At 40.1% G+C, this 19,908-nt stretch overlaps 1 protein-coding gene across 1 annotated transcript in view; it reads left to right on the plus strand.

Annotated features, from left to right (window-relative positions):
• The window catches only part of LOC142053695 (uncharacterized), a 119,808-nt gene that overhangs the window by 1,901 nt on the left and 97,999 nt on the right, over nucleotides 1–19,908 (plus strand). Inside the window, exons 3-5 of the mRNA XM_075085711.1 lie at nucleotides 12,418–12,681; nucleotides 13,982–14,120; nucleotides 18,546–18,707. Coding sequence (XP_074941812.1) covers nucleotides 12,418–12,681; nucleotides 13,982–14,120; nucleotides 18,546–18,707 — 565 coding nt within the window. The remainder of the gene's footprint in view (nucleotides 1–12,417; nucleotides 12,682–13,981; nucleotides 14,121–18,545; nucleotides 18,708–19,908) is intronic.

The raw sequence follows: 19,908 nt of genomic DNA on the forward strand, positions 1-19,908 counted from the left end.
TGCTTTGAAAGTTAAAACACATCCGCTCTTTCTCCTTCAGGCTTATATATTTAATGCATTCCATCATGTTCATAATTTATTTAATAATTTAAGGTGCAATTTAGGAAGGTGCAATTTTTTTTCCCCTAGGTTAACCCTCATCACTCACTCTAAAAGGGCCAAATATACACTACATCACATAGTGTTGTCAGCTAATTTTAAATTTTACTTTTATTCTCTTATCTATGCAGCTTGTCAGCTATGTAATTTGATTCCCGTGAAGTAGCTTTAGAATAATAAATGAATGAGTGGGTGTATATAGACACACGAATGCCCAAATCCTTCTGTGAGTTTTTAGCTCCATTGACCCCCATTTGCCAAAAAAGCAGCATTTGGATTATTTTGGAAGGAGCCCAAATACTTGAGGCTCTATTCTGTCTTTTGCGACCGAGGCACACATATTTTCCTGTCCAAGCATGCTGTGTGTGGCAGGATCGTTGTGTGTCAGTTGCTCACTGTTGTAGCTAATGCCTAGTGCTGGTTGAAACATTGGTCTCGGATAAACTCTCTGGCACAGGAAAGCTTCTTTACAGTTTGAAAAACAACCCCCATCTCTCTGTGTGGTGTTTTTTTTTTTTGTGTGTGTGTTATGAGGAATTGGTAGAATAAGATGGAGAGTTTTTTCTGTTTTAAATTATTTATTTTGCAGTATGACCTGAATGGTAGATTTCCTGCTCCACCCCTTCCATTGTGTGAAGAGTTGTATAGACACAGAACAGAAAGTCCCTACCCAAAAGAGCTTTCAGATAAAGCAACTTTCATGTATGGCACTGATGCTTTCAGTTACTTTTAGATAGGTCATTTCAGCTGTTAGGTTTGTGGTATATAAAGTACTGCTAAGTCACATTTTCTGCTTTATAATTGTTTATCATCTGTAATGGATAATGAACAGTGTCTGTAAATACAGCTGTTGGTATGAAAAGAATCATGCATACAGAGGGAAATTATGAATGTGACTGTCACATGACATTAAAACAAATACGTGTATCTGTCAGAGAAATCATTAAGCTGGGATTCCTCCCTAGGCAGGACACACGCATCCTGCTTACTGCCTCGAAGACAAAGTACTGACTTCTCAGGCTTCACTGAAAGGAGACGAGTACAGGCAGTACTACTGAATGACTCCAGCATGCCCTGCCTCTTGCTTTCAGCATCGTGTTTCTCCTCCAGGGTCTTGCCTGCTGCTTTTGCTCCTACCTGGGAAATGGCACATGGTCAAAACAGCACATCTCTCTTCCCAGTAGTAAGCAAGAGCTAGTCCAGATTGACCCATCTTTTGTCCATCTGCTCCTCAATGCGAAGGAACTCCTGACACGGGTTTATGAGTATGTGCAAATCTACACAATTGCCTTTCTGTTAGTCTTTATGGGGTTGTGGGGACACCTCAGTAACTGCTTAGAGGTGCCTATTATGCATCATCCAAAGGTCTGAGAAAAATGTTTGGCAGTTTTACCATTTCTCCAGAGTTTGCTTTAAAGTCCTCTTTGACTCTCACAGAGGACATTTAATCAGCATCTTCACCAAACTTCATTTTTGATCTAGTGAACAAGGGTGCAGGTCTTGGGCTAGTCCACTTAAAATGCAAGATCAGGAGGACAAGTTGGATTAAATGACCTTTTGATGATTCCCTGTCTTCATTACTGTATAACGGACAGTAAAAGTTTAGTGTCGTAATTTTAGAAAACCTCCTCCACCAGCTCATTTTGAAGGCATAAGAGTTGTACCCTGAATGATTCTACCCTTCTGCTTTTCCACCTGGGTATTGGCCCATAACTTTAGGGTATGTTTCAAAGGAAACCCTTATGATCTGTGCTGAGATAAGGCAAATTTTAGGCTTCAGACATTAGCATCTACTGCAAAACTTACCATAAGTGGGGAGGTCTTAGTAGTGAGCTCCAGATAAGCATCTGGGTTTGAACACAATCTTATATACAGCACTACTGCCCTGGAATATATTACAGTGGGGAAAATACAAGGGCTCACAAATGAAGAATAAGCTTTTGTTTTCGTTGGCCAGAATAATGATAGGAGTTCAGTGTAAACGTGGTGAAAATTAAGACATGCATGCTTGCTATTGAAGGAAAGCTTAGTTTTAACTAATATATTAGAGAAATTGTTCCAGAACACTACATCCTTCCAAAAATAATAACCCTGTCATGTCGGCAAAGTTGGTGTCAGCATGGGTTACCTGCTGCGTACAGAAAGTGCTGGTCATGTAAGTTAGATCTGCCTCAGGGCTAGTCTGACTTGTGCACCCGACCTTTCAAAAATGTTTTTTGTTCATTAATCAATGTTCTTTGCTCCAGCTTGCCAGCTTCCCTTCTTTCCCCTCCTTCACTGTCTTCCTTTTTAGTTTGTCAACCTAGCTCCCCCAATAATAACCTCTGACTACCTATTAGACAGTGGCTCCTAATAGCTCCAGCTGAATTTTATTTGGCTTTCAGTAAGGCCAGACAGTCACACGCAACGTATTTTTTTCCTTAAATTTTGCAGGACAAAACATGTATGAATGCTTTGGATTGGGGTAAAATGCAGTTGCTGTTTCAAATGATTCTTTATAGTTTTAGGAATAGCAACTAACAGCATGATCTGAAGGGGGACTTGTTTTAGACCCAGGGTTTCAAGGACATTTTCATATATTTAGTTTATGCAAAGGGACTTCAGACTTAGAAGGCCTAATGCTGCCTGGTTTAGGTGAAGCAAGATCTATTTTGAAGCTTCACCTACTTTATAACACCAACTGAATGTGAACTCAAGCAGAGATACAAAAAAAAAAAAAAAAAGCAGTAGGTTAACTCTGGCGGTAAAGAAGCTTTGTTTTAAACTTTCAATATACTTTTGTGCTGCCTGATTTTTTCTCAGGTCTGGAATGAAAGTTGAGTAAGGAGAGGATAGGAAAGGAGGTGAGACACTTACTGTGCATCTAGTGAGGCAGTTACTGCAATTAGACTGTCCTTGGCAGCACCTGCACAGATGTGACTGCATCACTTCACAGAAGGAGGAGGATTTTACTGGTATAATTTCCTTATTGCCGTCTCTTGGTGGCTAAGATCCTACTACAGATAAGATCTAAGTAGTCAATAAACATTTTTCATTCACAGTATATTTAAAGCAGTGTCTTATTACTCCATAAGACTCATGTTCCAGTGTTAGCAAGTCCAGATTACATTTTTCAGCTTAATGATGACCTGAAGAGCACAAATGAGTTGCAGTGTGCAAAAGTTTAATTTTGCTCAGAAAAAGAAAAAATGGTGGGGTGGTTTTTTTATTAGTCAGCTTTTCTTAAGTTAGTTCAGTAAACATTAAAATAGTTGTATGAAAAAAATACAACAGTAAGAACAAATCCTCACTTTTTGGAGTCAAAATATTCATTGGCTTCAATGGAATAAAAATTGGAGTGTGGCTAAAACGCTTCTCTGTAAAAAAAAAAACAAAACACAAAAAACTGTTCCACTATAATTTCAATTATCAGGACCAAAATATGTTGTATGTTGCAAGTTTCCCCTACTAAGAGAAGGAACCCTTATGGAAGATGTTCCTATTTCAAGTATTTGCAATAAATCATAAACATTTCTGGAATGCTTTTCCAGAAAAAGCATTGCCCATTAGGAAGCGAGTTTTTGTTCAGAAAGGAAATTTTCAGCTCTTGCGAAGAGCATTTATAAGCCAATAAGACTGCCTGCAAGTGACATTTAAAAAACATTCATTAAGCTGTCCAGTCATGTGGGATGTCAGTCCAGCACTGCTGAGGAGAAGCAGGGACAATCAAGTCAGCATTGGGTTCCCCAAGCTGCCTTCTAACTCTGGTCCTGCTGCACCTATTCAGCTTTGGGCCTTATTCTGTGCCAGCCTTCCAAAATCAGCACTTTAGCAAAAAAATAAACGTGAGCTCCAGAAGTATGCGAGCAATGGCACTACACATTTTCCCCAATGTACCTGGAACTTGGGATAGTACTAAATCCGTCCATATGCATATAAAACCACAGTTGCTGACAGAACAGTTCACAGATCTGTAGATTTTTAGAGTGTATCAACAGGTTAATATTTATGTATCAGTGTGGCAAGGTACTAACACTATTATAACAGTAGCTGGGTACCATTTTGTTTTACTTGAGGGAAATTCAATATGAATAAAATAGCAACTTTTCAAACATGACATTTAATCCACGCATGTAAATCATACCATGAGATCTATTATTCATTATTAAAAGGGCACCATATTTTTATTACACTGAAAATGAAACACAAATCCTGTGAAAAATTTAGTGCCTTTTCCTGAAGTTTCAGGACACACTTATCATGCAGTCATCTAGCAGGGGCTGACACTCATTTTAAAATACAGCTACAAAATTAATAAATTTGAACTCTCTTGTTTGGAAAAAAGCATGTTCTATTTCATTGAATGAGGTGGATTTATTTTTTATTTAAAGCTTCCTAAATACTTAAGATGGCAAAGTACTTCGGTAATGTTCACATTTGGAATTAGATATATAACGAATAAAGTTCAAATCTTTGTTGTTATTAGTCATTTCCAGCATTTTCTTCCCTGAAGTGCATTTTGAAAACTACATATATCAGAAACTGATTAACATGACCTAAGGTATTAATTCTAAAATATGATGAAACAAACAGTTTCAAGGACCTTATTTTCTGTATGTCAGCAGCTGTCTAAGGACTATGATGCTTTTAGTAATTACAAAACAAGGTATCATTAGGAAAAGTAGAGCACAAACTCCCCCCCACCTCCATTTTATTCTTGAGTGAAACGCTGGCACAGATGAAGAGCATTTAGCTCTAGGACACTTTATAGGACATAACACAAGAGTTTGATATACTATGAAAAAAAGATAGTAAGTAATAACGCTTGGCAGTGCCAGAGGACTTTCAAAATGAGAGCCACTTAAATTTTCCCTGGATGCAATTATTTGTAGTTGGGATGATAAGGTGCTACGTGAACCTTTTGGTAAATGCAAGAACTAAGCTTAGACAGGCGCTTGTATTTATTTGAAGACTGCAGGTTTGATGTTTTTTCCACACAGCAGGAACACATACTGCTTCTGTTTTGTTTATCTGACTTTTTCTGGAGTTTTGATCCACGATTGCTATTTGCTAAATGTCTTTTTGCAAAGCTCCTCAAAATGCATGTTTTCAGAGCTGTGCCACATCCCCGTGCCATCCTGGGGACAGACCTCTGAGGCATGCTGCGAGCAACCCTTGGACGGGGTGTTGTTTCACACCACAGCTCCAAGGGCCCCATGCTGCTCTTGGCTGGTTGCTATTTTCCCCAAATGGCTGTGAGTCTTTCTCCTTGCTGTGGGCCAAGCAAAAGTGTCACAGGGACCTCCTTTGGCCCAGTGCTGTGCACAGATCCTGTTCCGGCTGTGAGCTGCAGACAGGTGGCGTCTCTGGAGACCTTTGCTGCCTTTAGATGGACTTTCCCAACACGGAAAGCTCAATTCCCAGCACTGTGTGAAGACTTGAAGGGATTAAGTCTGGTGTGCTGATATTACAAAGCCATTGTATATTAGAATCTATTGTTTCTACTGTATTTAGCATTCTGCAATTGATTTATATATGCAAAAGGTTACTATTTATCCCAGGTTTTGTTTTTGGTAATTAATTGGAGTTAAGCTTCATGGGTTGTCTAGTCAATGTGCTCCAGTGGAGGAGTTCTTGAAAACACTTGCTGGACTGTACCGTGTGTGCTCCTTCAGCTTAGACAAATGTATACTGCCCAAAGAGCTCAGAAATGTGTTCTAGATTATAATGTATCATATCTAACTAGGGTAAGGTACGTGGTCTGCATTGGAAAATCTAGCAGACATATGTTAAAAATCAGGAGTGTCTAGGGACAGGCTTTTATTTTGGACCACTCCGTGGCCTGTTCCCTACCTAATGGGAAATCACATCTGTAAGAAAGCTTCATATGAGCCATTGAATACAATAGTTGTACAGAAGTCATATATTATTTGGGGTGGAGCAGAGGGAAGGCAGAATGCAGCAGCCCCTGCCTGTATCCTTAGCTCCAAATAAACTCCAAACAACAGAGGACACTGAGAGCAAAGTAAATGCCTGCCCCCAGTGAAAAATGCTGTGAGTGGAAAAATGAAGCAATTCCATGACTCACCAGAGCTGACAGCCTGGAACTGTGAAAAGGGATTTATGCTGTGTTTTGGTCCATATCTACAAGTCATGGGAGCCAGAAAAACATCCTCAGAAGACACCTTTTTTTTTTTCCCCTAAAATATCTGGTTTTGAAGCATTTCATGTTTTAAATAGTTATCTGGGAACTCAGGATGAGCAGGTTAGTTGCAAAGCTGTACTACAGAAATAGGAAGAGCACTTTATGCCACAAAAATCAAAAAAAGTGATCCCATTTAAACATGTAATTTTTAAGCAAAGTACACAAGGAAAAGGTGGGTGTTTGTTTGTTCGTTCGTTTGTTTTTTTATCAGGAGTCAGTCTTCCTGTGTCTGTGCTCCAGGGGTGTTAGCTGAGCCCCTAGAAAGAGGACAGAGGCTGATGAGGTCTGGACCATCTGGAAAATACTGCAGTAGTGTGAACTCCACATTGGCACAGCTTCCTTGGTGAAGGGAGCATTGCTGTGTCCCAGGCTGTGCCAAAGCTGAAGGAGGAATGAGATGCTGTGCTATGCGAGGCCTGATGGGGAATCCAGAACAGCATCAGGAAAGAGATATAAGGTGGAGCAAAAAGGAGAGGAAAGCTTCCTGCACCAGAGCCCAAGGCAGGCAGAGCGGCACTGCCGTGTGACTCAGCCCTGTGTGCCGAACGAGCCTTGTCTTCATGAGACTCCTTGGCTCCAAGTGGTTTCTGAGCAAAGTACATGTCCTCTTGACACAAAAGAAATAAACTCTGCTGTTTCATGTTGGTGGCCTATGTTATCCCAGGAAACTCATGCTCTGACCTTGCTAGAATCAATCTCAGGAGTAAATGAGATGGGAGTGGCAGGAGAAGAAACCAGGGGTCCTGCCTTCCTCTTACAGAGACAGACCTCTTTCTCCCTTGAAGAAACTGGGGTTCCTGCCTTCCTCTTACACAGACAGATTTCTCCCCTCACTAGATGAGGTCAGAATCCACCCAAGCCAGCAGTATATCACTAGAAATGCTCGAGGAGGCTAGCTCTGTCTGTACCATACATTACTACTCCCTGCTGGTCAAAGAACAGAAAAGAATTAGGAGCAGATGTGTCAGGACAATTAGCAACAGATGCAGAGGCTAAAGCTCACAGAATGCAAACATTATTCCCCTGTATTTGGGAAGATAAAAGGCCAGATTCTGGTCCTCTGGTGTAAGGTAGTCATGCTGCATGTGATGCTGCTGGAGTTAACTATGCCCTGAGTTATCTCTCCAGGAGGAAAGGGAGGCAGCAAGGAACCATCCCTGCTCTGGTGGTATGGGAGAAGGCAGGAGGTGTTTCCATGGAGGCACTCAGTGTGCCTCTGTAAAGGCACTGGGGTGCTTTTGCACAGCATGTCAGGAGAAATCCTGCTCGCTGCCACCTCTGCAGGACTGAGAACAGTGAATAAATTGCCTGCTTACAGCTACTGCTGTCCTGCGCTCTGTGCGGCTCATCCATGACCCTGAGTTCACGTGCTGTGCTGCAGCCGCTTCTGGTCCATACTCCCCTATAATCAGGGAGGTTGGGATACTGGGTCACAGGAGATATGGTGATACTACACAAAGGTTTAAGGAGATCCACAAGCTGCAGGGAGAGGAGTCAGGGTGTTGTTTGACCTATGTCAGGTTTGAAAGGTCGGTACTCTTTTTCAGAAAATAGGAAAAAAAAAAAAGGTGGGGGGGGGCCTGAAATGAATGATAGTGCACTGCATGGTCCTCCTTTGATTTGTGTGTTGTTTTTTATTCAGATACCTGTTCAAAGACAGGCAGCGATGGAAAGATGGGGAAGTAAGTTTCCAGCTGCTCCAGGACATTCTGATGATAGATAGGACTTTTGGAAAACCCTAATAACACAATATTTTATTTTCACCTCAGTCGGTGTTTCTATTCTCTCCCCTCTGGCCTTTTATAAATTTCAAAGTTGCACAAACACTTCCCAAGAATGCCCTTCCCTCCACCTGTATGGGGGCCTTGCACATAAACAGGGAGGGCTTGAAATCTGGTTGTGAAAGCTCCACCTTATTTTGGCAATAACAGCCTCGTCTTCAGCACTATTCATTTTACAGTGAAGTAATTTTTTATTTGTTAATGAAATAGTTTGATGGGAGCTGCTTCCTATTTAAATTTCTACCCATGTTTTACACCAATGAGGTTCATTTGTTGCAGTTTTTATAATCAGAAATGACGAGCCGTTAATTTATGTGGTGTTTTGCAAGATTCTTCTATATAAGTAAACATTGAACTGTCTTTGCATATTCAAATTCACTTTAATCCATTTGAGTTGTATGTGATTAATGGTCAAATTCTTGTGTTACATGAATTAAGTAATGTAATTTGTCCTTTTTCTTCTAAATTGAAAGTATTTGAAGGTGCAGAGGAAGCAAAGCTCTATTTCTTCTCTGTCAAGGTTAAAGCCCAAGAGTAAGACAGACAAAAACCCCAATATCCTCACAGTGGATCTGTTTATTGAAATATTCAAATAGAATTCATTCTCTCTCTAGAGTAAATGATTTCTTTGCTGAAATTATGGTGGCATATGGAGAAGTAAGATGTATTATAATAAAACTGATATAAAACAGTTGAATTCAGAAATAGTGGCAAGAGATAATTTTAGTTCACTATGATTTAATTCAATTAAATGCGACACTGTTTACTGCAGACTAAGAAGAATTACTTGTGCCTGTGCAGGCACACACAAGCATTATTTATTCTCTGCTGCATCTCTCTCTGCAGAAGAGATTGCACCAGGAGAAAGTGGGTGCTGGATGCTTTCATAGCACTGTAAAAAGCTATATCCCTCACAGACCTCAATGGAAATTTTACCTGGCCAAGTAGAAACAGTAAGCTATGGTGTTAGAGAGTAGACCCATTAAAATCCAGGAAGCTGTATTTATGTAGTATGCTCTCTTTGGACATCAAGAGTGTTGGTGCAGGCTTATGGACTAACTTATCAAATAGTGCCTCAAAGGAGGTTGCCGCCAGCAGGGAAAATATAACTGCGGATTTTTTTTTTTTTTTTGTCAGAGACAAAACAGTCCATCAAAATGAACTGGTTCATTTGAGCTGCCTGTGCCTTGTCCATCCCAGGCCCTGCCCTGAGTGTCCTATGAGAGAGAGCAGTTACTGGTTCTCCTCCTCCTTTAAACACCTGAGCTGCTCCCTGCCCTGTTATCTGAGCATGACAGCCCAAACCCATAGATGCATGCAGGCACTCAAGGACTCTGGATTTCAGTTGGAGCTACATGCCTAAATGCTTTTGTCCATCTATGCCTAGGGATTGTACTGGCCATGCCCCAAATCCCTGCTCTCAGGCTTGCCATCTAGGAGGAAGCTAATGAAGGGCAGGTGGCACAACAGCAAGCTCCCTCCCAGAGCTATCTGATGCTGCGGCTGTGGGAGAGCTGGCTGTGATGGAAATGGACATTCACTGTGGCAATGGGAATAGGTTTAGTATGGGAGTCTTGAGGGGACCTACCTCCTTTCTGAAACTTTCCTGCTTCAGCCTGGCTGTCCTTTCCTAAACAGCGGTTCCCGGTTTAGTGGTTCACCTGTGTTTTATTTGGTCACGTATGTGTGACAAAATCCTTATTCTTCTTATTATATGTTTTGTCATGATGTGTTTGGATCATGGCATGGCTTGAACATCCAGCTTCTGCAACTGTAAGCAAATGGATGCTTCCAGTCCCCAAGAGTGAGTTTGCAATCTAGGTCCAGGACAGGAGTTTACAGAAAATGAAGAATAACTGTGAGTAGGAAACAAAGAAATGAATTTTTAATAGTCACAATTATCCTTACATCAACTGCTTGACCACTGTCTGTTTGTAGGCAGGCTGGCAGAAGACAGTGTATTGTTGAGTTATCCTAAAGAAAAGAGTAAGTTCGGGAAACAAGGGAGAAACTGAAAGGGATGTGATACAGCAGTGATTTCAGCTGCTTATGCTTTGGGACTGTTCGATAATGCAGGTAATTGTCTTTGATCATAGCCTTGTAACCACCACCTTTAATTTGTAGCACAGAGGTTACTATCTAGCACCCAGCTAGCCAAATGAAATGTATGGCTTGATTAAGGATCTCTTTTGTCAGTAATTTGTGCCTAATGTTTTTAGCTTTCCCACGGGCTGTTATAGAAAATGGTAAATCTGGTTTAAATGAAACCTGATACTGTTAATGGTTTAATAGCAGCTGCCACAGGGTTATGGCATTTTTCAACAGATGCTTCTGTTTCATTTTAAGCCTACACTAAGTCTTAGAATATATTTACATAATTAATATAAAGTATACCTACATAATAATGACAATATTTATAGTTTTAAAAGATTTCCTTAAATGGCTTCCCCTCTCCTGCTCTTATCTAATGACAATATATAACTTGAAACATGCAGGTGTATTATTAAAATAATAATTTATAACCACCTCTTCAAAAAAATTATAGAATGCAGTACAACAATGAATATGTATCATCTCCTAACATAGCAGTTATTGGTATGGGTAAATCCCTTAGCTGCTTCAGAAGAAGAGAGAGAAAAAGCTTGGCTGTTATCTGAGTTGTGCTTATTATCTTGCCTACTGTTCAATCGGGAGTATAAAATAGTCATGCTTGTATTTAAAAATATCAATCAAGAAAGAGCTGTGTTGAGGTGTGTACTTATGTGCAGCAATATTTGAGTCAATAAAGATTGTGGCTAGTTATCTAGCTGCAGAATGTTGTCTGATTGAAGAAATCCCTGCTAATTTAAGACGACTGTCATTTTAGCCTTTTAATAGTGGATGATCAGCTTGGATGGATGTCTTCTACTTAGAGGTCTTACTCTAGGTTTCAAAAAGTACTGAGGGTATATCCTAGAAGACACTCAGAGTCAGATACCCTTGAATATTGTGTCCTTCTACAAGTGCATGCCAGTTCACAGGGAGGAGAGAAGGAGAAAAGGCTCCTCTTTTTCTACCTTGGCTGGAAGGCAAGGTAAGGTTGAGCAGGAGTCTCTGCAAGGTGAATGTATGAAGGTATATGCTGCTGTGAACTTTGAGGACTGAAATGGGAACAATAAAAGGTGGAAAACATTCCAATAACAGAACAATGTCTTTATTAGAGAATCATTCAAGATAGTTTATTTAAAAGATTAGGCAGTCCTAGTTCTCTGTAATCCAGGAGAATGTGTAGTAGCAGTGGTGAAGTAGATGTTTTGTGGTATGAGAGGTGTAGCTGGCCTATTTGCTCCCCTTGTCCCCAGGTGACTACCCTTCAGAACCCTTAGCCAGGGTATGATGGTAATCACCTTCCATGTTCCAGTGTTTCTGTGGCTTTTGTATTCACCCTTTTGAATATGTTCAACAGGACCTGTGTCAACCCACATTAATTAAAGAAAACAGTTAAAATTGTGGCATAGGACCAGATTTCATTTTTTTTGTCCTGCTTCCTTCTCTACTCTCTTTTCCATGGCCTTGCATTGCTTCACAGAGCAAATCTTACAGGGGGATTTACATAAATTCATTACTTCAGGGTGTTTCTTTGCCCCTGATTTTCAAGTTTTGCCATGGGAACACAATTGCTCCAGGGCCCTACAGCATTGGTAACCCCCTTCCACAGCTCCAAGCTGCTCAGAAGAATATCTCTAGAAAAGTGTAAACAGTATTTGCCAGTCATTGGTATGTTGAAATTTTACTACCTCAAAATCATTTTGACCCTACCCTGAGGTTCACATACTTTGCAAGAAGAGTTTCCTTGCTTTAATTTGAAGAAGGAAGGCTATTGTGTACTAATATCATTCCCAGAACTGGGTGGAGAAGAGTTCATGGCTCAGTAAGGAGCAAGCCTGCAAGTATTCTTACTGGGTATTTGGATGAACTCTCCAAAATTACTGCAAGAAGAATCCAGTGGTGAATCTCAGTAAGCCCTCGCAGGGACACCTCACATTCCTGAGTTAGTTTGTTACTCTGTCTTAAAGTTTTCTAGTGGCAATGTTTTTCCACCACTGATAAAGACAGACAGAAAATGAACACTTTCAGAAAGCCAAAGGAAAATAAGAAATCACAAAATTAACATGGAAAAAAGCACAGCATTTTCTGTCGGAGTGGAAAATTGTTCAAATGCATGATTTGGTGGAAAAAGAAGAGTTGTTAATTGTTTTAGCATGCAAAATTGGTTTAAAGGTATGAATTTTGTAGAGCTTAATATGATAAAATAAAGCTAGTTCCCTTGTGATGTTTTTATAACTAATGAATCTTTTTTTCTTCCTTTGGTAGATTCTGCCACCTAGAATAGCTGTGAAGCCAGGCATGGTCCTCCTCTTCGAACTCTTCCTTCTTCGTGGGACCCATTCTTGGATCGATCGAGAAGTGGGATGGGGAGCTTTTCCCTTGTGTGACAACAATTTTAATGCTTTGGAAGGAAAATTTAAATGTCCCTTTCTCAGAGGCCATTATGACTCAAGAGTCGACCGATTCAAAAAAATAGAAAATTTTATTTCTCAAGACTTGGATCATTGGTTATGCAATCTCTACTTTCAGGTTTGTATTTAAAAAAATTAGACCTGTGGGTTTAGTCACCGTTCCTCAGAACAGATTTCAGTCTTTTTCTGTCAGCCTTAAAATCAACATCATCTCTCCAAAAAGCGGATTATCAGCCTACCCAGTGGACTTATAAAGAAAATGAAAATCACATGCATCTCCAACTTTTATGTGAAAATGGTAGATTTTTTACAGCTGAATTTTAGGATTATTTCAAATATCAGAATATTGTTTGGGGCGCTGTGTAATTGGATCCAAAAATTGGATCAAAAGTTGAAATGCTGAGTTTGAGCCTGCCACCGGTACACATTAATTTTCTCCACAGTTTTAGTGAATCTCAGAGGTACTTTCACATAGCTGCAAAATAAAATAATCTTGTTTATGATATTGTTGCATTTGTGTGTCTGGGATCCCCAGCTAGTGAGCAAGGCTCTGGTGTGGTAGGAATCTTACTTTTGAATAGTTTTTGGACGTAATTCAGATGCAACATTTTTTGTATGTCTGGTGAAAATGGACCTGAATTAAGGACTCTTCTTCAGTGGAAGTTTTGTTTCTGGACTTGCAAATTAGGGGTGTTATTGTACCTGAGATACATTCCCTCAGGATCTTAACAAGACCTCAAACTTACACCTCTTTGATAGTCATGTCTGGCTCAGGAAAAAACACTTATCAAAAGAGATGTATTCTGAAAGCTTCTTAATTTTAACCTGTGAGTTTACTTAATAGAAAGTATAGTTATTAATTTTCTTGTAGTGATAGTTTTCAGGCAATTTTCTTTTTTTGGGTCTACCGAGACTAAAAGGAAGTGAAAATAACTTCAGAATCATGTAGAGATATAAGAATTTATATCAAAAATACACTTAAGATGTGCTACGAAAGAGAATGTCAGAAACAACATTAGTAGAGCTATGGTAAAAAAGATAACAGAAGAGATAAAATTGGTTGAAATGGGGCAGGGGAGAGACCCCAAAGGTGCAAAATGAGTCTTTCACCTCAATGTGTAAACTGGGGTGATTTAATGATCCACGGAATCAGTCTTTTCCCAGATGATTCTGAATTTGGATTGTGAGTCACCCCTATTTACTGGGATGTCAGCTTTAGTCTGTAAGCATGGGGAAGGTGTACATGGGAAACGGATACCAGAGAAAACTGTAGTAAATGGAGTACAGAGAAACAAGAACTTCCTAAAATCCTTGTAGCAGCATCTTTGACTTGCAGGGTTCACAAAATAGTGTACAAACAAGTATGTTCTGGTTTTGTGGAATACTGAACTGCTTATGTTAATTTTTTTTCTCAATAGATAATTAAACTACCACAGGATTCAGACAAGCAAAATAAGCGTGATGTGCACCATTATCTCCCACCTGAACTTCTCATGTGTTCAAGTGTTGCCGAAAAGAATGGTGTCTCACAGAAAGTTGAACAGTCTGGACCTCAAGGTGATGGAGTCAACCTTTCATGGTTATATTCAGGCTTTCACTGGAGCAACCCATAGTTTCATTTCAGTGTTGGCTAGTCATTATTGTTCTTGTTAAGTTAGATTTTTCTCATTCAGTTATTGGTCCAGCATGTGTTATAGCAGGAATACTGTGATTCTTTTTATTAATATTGCTTAATTTTTGTTTTCAGTTTTGAATAATTTAAGCCAGCTCATTGCTGAGGATGAAACTTGCCATGCTGGCTTCTTTCTGAGGCTGAATAATGCTTGGAAAGGCGCAGCAATAACAGTACAGCTGCTTACAACACCAAGCTTACAGGAAGAAATAAAAAAGAGAAGATACCTTTTTTGTCTAATTATTTCTGGAAGAACTCTAGCACCTCCCTGGGCTAGAACAGGGACTTCAGATTTGGCAGGGAGATAGTTGTGGCATCAGAGGCATGCTTAATGCTGCTCCTATGAAATCCCATTAAGATTCAATCAAGTGGCAACCCATAAGAAAGAGAAATGATCGTTTGCTTATGTGCAGGAGACCTCCCTAGAAGCTCTCTTTAAAAATCTCTGAATATTACTTTTAGACTGAGCATCCTCCCTGGCCTCCTTGGGTCTCCTGATGTAGCTATATTGAAGACATAATTGACCATATTGCAATGGACTTAGAAATCACTCCTCTTCTGTCAAAAATCCATGAATGAGAAGAATGGCAGGGTACTGCCATTGCTTTTTCTTTTTCAGCATGTGGAACCTGCCTGCCATGGACAAAAAGAATTCATTTTTGGTATATATATTTCTATATTCCCTCTTGTTTAATGAACAGAAGAATGCAGCCAACCCACTGATTGTAGTGTCTGTGTGAATATTATGTGCAGATCTGAAACCGAGATTTAGTTCTCCAGGACACAGGTTCCTCAGGCATCTGAGAACAGCGCAGCGATGCACTGTAGAAGACACACGAGGAGAAAGAGGAGGACATTAGAAGGAAAGAGAGGAGATAAGCAATAAGCATTTAGCATGGCGAATGGGCAGCTCAGGTTGGAAGTATACCATGAAAAGAGGCCAGTAGAAGTATTTTTCAGACAGTGGGTGGTGGTTTAGGAGGCTTGCCCTGTGACACGTTTAGGCTAAGCAGCAACTGCACCATGATCAAAAGGTTTCTACATAACCGCCCTGATACCAGAAGCGCTAAAAGCGTAAACATAGATTGTACTGAGGAGTAAGGTCCTTCTTGTTGCCATATATTTTCTACATATCTGCTAAGGTGCTTCTAGATGCAGCACAAAACCATGAATAGCAGATCCAAAAGGTGGAGTTGCAGCCAATTTTTCTCAACAGTGAAGAGTTATGGACAAGCTCTTAATAAATCAAACTTGTTCTTACTGATTTTTTGGTTCTACCATCAGTCTTTGTATGCACACAGACACACACATACACATAGAGGCTGCAACTAAATAGGTCACACTTCTGGAAACAAACAGAAAAACATGTGATACTCAGTTTGAGAAGTTCAGAAAGATGTATTTATAAGAACTGAGAAAGAGCATTAATGTATGTCCTGTTTTACATGCAGACCTCTGAAATATGCTGATAATCTGATCATGGAAGATCTGCAATTTCCATGCCAAACAGATTTGCACTAACAAAATTTCTAAAAGTAATTTTTGATATTGTTTATATTTATTTATTTTTCTTGGAGCCTTCTTTAAAGATATTATTAGCTGCTAATATCCCCCATGGGTTTGTTTTTTAACGTATCTATGCAGTGCTACAGTATGCTATTTCTGCTGGTGATATGTTGCTAAGAGATTTAATAATGGGTAAACAAACACAACATGTGGTAATCCATTTCAAATTAAAACTTTATTAAACGCTAGCTTGATGACTTTCTGGCTATTTACAATTAAAGGAGTGAACCTTAGGGAACTGGAGATCACGTGGTGAAAATCACGACTTCACCATTTCCAACAGAAAAATGTGTTTATGATCTGTGGCAAGCTGTTGCACATTGATATGCTCTATAAAGACTATATTATATCTGTTAAACCACCAAAAGCAGGGGGAAGAAAAGCTCTGTTAAAGTGACATTAAGGTTGAGACACAAACCAGAGAAAGCAAGAACAGTCTAAATGAAGACTGGTGCTCTGTAACTCGCTCCACTGCAGTAGTCTAAATAGTGAGTGATCTTACATATCGATACCATATGTGGTGCTGCAACATATAAGCAGAATGGAGCAGGTCAGGAGATGGTGTTTTAACCTTCACTTTAAATTTGTCCTTGTTTCAGAAGTTTAAGACAGAACCTTCATATTAGTTCCATTAATTCCAGGCTACATTATTCTTTTAAACCACCGCTCTCTGTTGGGCTAGGTATGGCTCTTTGCTGCTGCACAGGATCTTTCTTCCAGAGTATAATGCAGGGGAATGCAACCTAATACCTCCCGTTCTACCTCCTTTGTAGGTGACAAATGCACGTTATCAGATCTAGTGTGTCTTTTATTCCAAACTGTATCTTTGAAGTGGTATTCCATGAGAGGTTCATGGAAGAAGACAGCTTCTGCTTTCACAAACACCATCCTTTGCTTTTTCGAAGAAAACCCTTTGTTGTTGATCTGTTGCCCCATTAAGTGATCAACAGTCCCTGCCAATAAATAAATGACAGTTTCTCTGTGGAGTTCATTGTAGTGTGGAAGGTGGTAACAACTCTAATAGAAATAGCATAGGTAGGAAAATTTGTAGCTACCAAAAATGTTGCCTCAATATGCTTGGATCTATGTAACCCGGTCTTCTAAATGCATGAAAACTTCAGAAATGTGACTCTTCGTATAAAACACTAGATATAAAAATTCTTCAAGAGAGCACTCTTTCTCACTGTGAAATTCACAGCAAGATCCCTTTTGACTTCAGTGTCCATAGAAGAGGGGATTCACGTGCGCAAAATGTCAGTGTAAGTCAGTCTTTTGAAAGTGGCAGCTCTTTCATCCTCAAAAACGTAGCTGGACAGCACTTGTATTTTTAAGTCAGGCTCATTTGGGAAGTGTCACTCTGCACTTGTTGGGAACATTCTTCCAAATGCTTGCTCTTCCATCTGTGCTGCTCCTCTGACCTGAATGCAAACACCTATTTTTGCCCGTCAGAAATGGTGATCAAATAAAATAAGCAAGTAGAAAACCAGGGATGTTTTGATTCTCTGTAGTTTGTAGAACCAAAAGAAAACCTTTTTCATTCTAGTGACTCACTCATACCTCTCTAATATTGGCCAGTTTGAAGTTCTGAAGTTATGGTCAGCACTGTTCTAGCATATAATCGTATGCACTCAAGACCTAAAAAGGATGCTTACAAGGGAGAAGGTGAAAGAGTGGCTGAGGAGGATTAAGACACTGAAACAGTAATATTTTTAGTGCAAAGCTGTGTTCAGTTTTTAGTCAAATTACAGCAGAAGTCACTACCTCTACCTAAATATTCATGACCAATGGTACATCTTTTTAAGCAGAAGTTAGCCCAAGCACTACTGTGTGAAATCAAGAGGAGAGGTGTTACCGGCCAAGATTTTCAGGGAAAGTGGTCAAAGGTAGCCAGGCTACTTTGGTCCTAGCAGCAGGATGATCTTGCTATAGTGGAGCTGTGACACAGGCTACATTAGCCTGTGTACAGGGTTGTATTAGCATGACTACACTGCTCCCAGTATCTGGGCTAGCAGAGGTGTTTGTTTTCCCTGCTTTGCCAGGCAGATTATGCATGTGCAGAGACTCCCACTACCTCAGCTATCTTTGGACTAAACACCTACATGCAGGTTTTTCTATGTGTCTGTAACATTTTCTTTCCAGAAAGTCTGCTTGTCCTTCATTCCCCTGTGCACTGCTATACTTTGGGAGCGTAAAAAAAAATACTTAGCTGTTTGAGTATGGTTTTAGAGGACACTTATTTTCTTCCAATGAACAAATAGCTCATTTTTTTCCTGAACTTGATTTTTACCTCCCCTACAAGGTCTGCTGTCTAACAGCAGCACATGTGGCTCACATGCCCCATGTATCAACCAGAAGAAAAGTTAAAGCAGCTGAATTTTTTTCAGTTCCCAAACTATGAGCTTATAACGGAAATAAATATCATACAGGATCATTTTCAGGTATACGATTTATCTGGTTACTGTACAATTTAGAGCATTTTTTGGTCTGTTTGCCTTCCTGGCTGTAAAAAATAAGATAGGTCTGTACCATTTGGTGTTGGCAGTCCTTGAAACTTGCCGGAGTTGTAAAGCTTTAAACAGTTGCGCAGGTCTTTAATTGTAAATTAGTTTTGACAAGACTGCTAGGCAAAGGCCTGGCCCATCCCATCGTGATGCTAGCCGACAACCCCTTACTGCTCCTGGAGCAAGAAAACATGTGGAAGGAATTGTTCTTTTACATTTCACAGCTTGTCATTTCCTCTGCAGGGCAACCTCTGACCTCCCCAAAAGATCCTGACACCCATAAGGGAAGTATTCCCACTGTTGTAAAGGAAGTGGAAAAGCAGTTTAATGCGGCGAAAGGAGGAGAAGCGTGTGTGTCAGAAGAAGCTGGGAGGAAAAGAGAAGAGCTTAAAGTGCTTCCAGCAGGTTAGGACTTTTATTGCGTTATTTAATTTACTGAAAGTTTGCAAATAGATCTGCTTGGCATGTGTGTAAATACCCTCATCTCCCTTCCCCCTCGCTCTGCGATATCATCTCATCATTATTTCACTAAGCAAAGGAAGCCAAGGAAGAGTTTAAATAAATTGTGAGGGATCAAAAGCAGCTTAGGCGAAAAAGGTACAGAAGTGGTGGGCTCCTCTGTCTAAAAAGTATTAGTAGGCCAAATGTGTTAGTAATTACAAGGTGTGTGTGGAGTGCACTGACAACATTAGATTACCGCTGGTGTTTCTGTGACATTTTTACATCCTTTCATTTTATTTGGTCATTTATATCCACGGATCACAACATGTTGTTCTTAGCTGCTTGGGAAGTACTTTTTCTTCCTGCGGCATGTTAATAGCAATATCCTTTGTTAATTGTGCTGAGCTAAATGACATAAGAGTACCTGTCTGTATTAACATCAGGTAGCATTTTCTTCTGGGGTGTGGAATTTGTTTTGAAGACAAAGCTTTACCATTCGCACTGTTTTGTTTTGGTTTTGTTTTGAATCCCAGGTAAAACGTACAGGTCTGAGAACTGAGTAACACAACCCCTAGGTCCTATTCTAAACTCAGATACCACCATGGTGGCCAGAGGCAGGTTTGCCAGAGGATAGGGGTCTGACGGTACCGAGGTTATAGACAGACATCCCTGCTTAACAACCTGGGTAGTGAATTGTGCTCTCTGTTCCACAGTAGGAAAATGGCTGTGGAGGCATAGAAACCGCTGCTATGCATGCTCTCCTTCGTGTTCGCACCCACGCACATGTCTTGGGTGCCAGCCAGTCCTCCCAGTTACAGTACAGGTGGTTAGGATAAATAGGTAGTTTGAGTGGCTGAGGTAGTGGAGAGGACATGGGGAGCTGACCTGAGATCTACAGTCATTCCCAGCACTCGTGACTCTCCCACCCTCTACAAACAAGGCAAGGGTCACCTTTCATTTTAGGGAAGGGATGATTCTCATGCCTTTGGTGCATAGAAAGCACTGAAAGTGCAGGAAAGAATAAATTAAATTCTCCTTTTGAAGGGAAACTGTGACTCTCCTTCTGTACAAGGAGGCTATAATAAGTTATGTTTAGACATTGAACTGAAAAATATTAGGTAAGAGATAGCTACCTGAGGTCTGATAGCTACCTCTTATCTCTGTA

The sequence above is a fragment of the Phalacrocorax aristotelis genome, chromosome 2 (genome assembly GCF_949628215.1).
Source record: "Phalacrocorax aristotelis chromosome 2, bGulAri2.1, whole genome shotgun sequence".
Taxonomy (NCBI): Eukaryota; Metazoa; Chordata; class Aves; order Suliformes; family Phalacrocoracidae; genus Phalacrocorax; species Phalacrocorax aristotelis.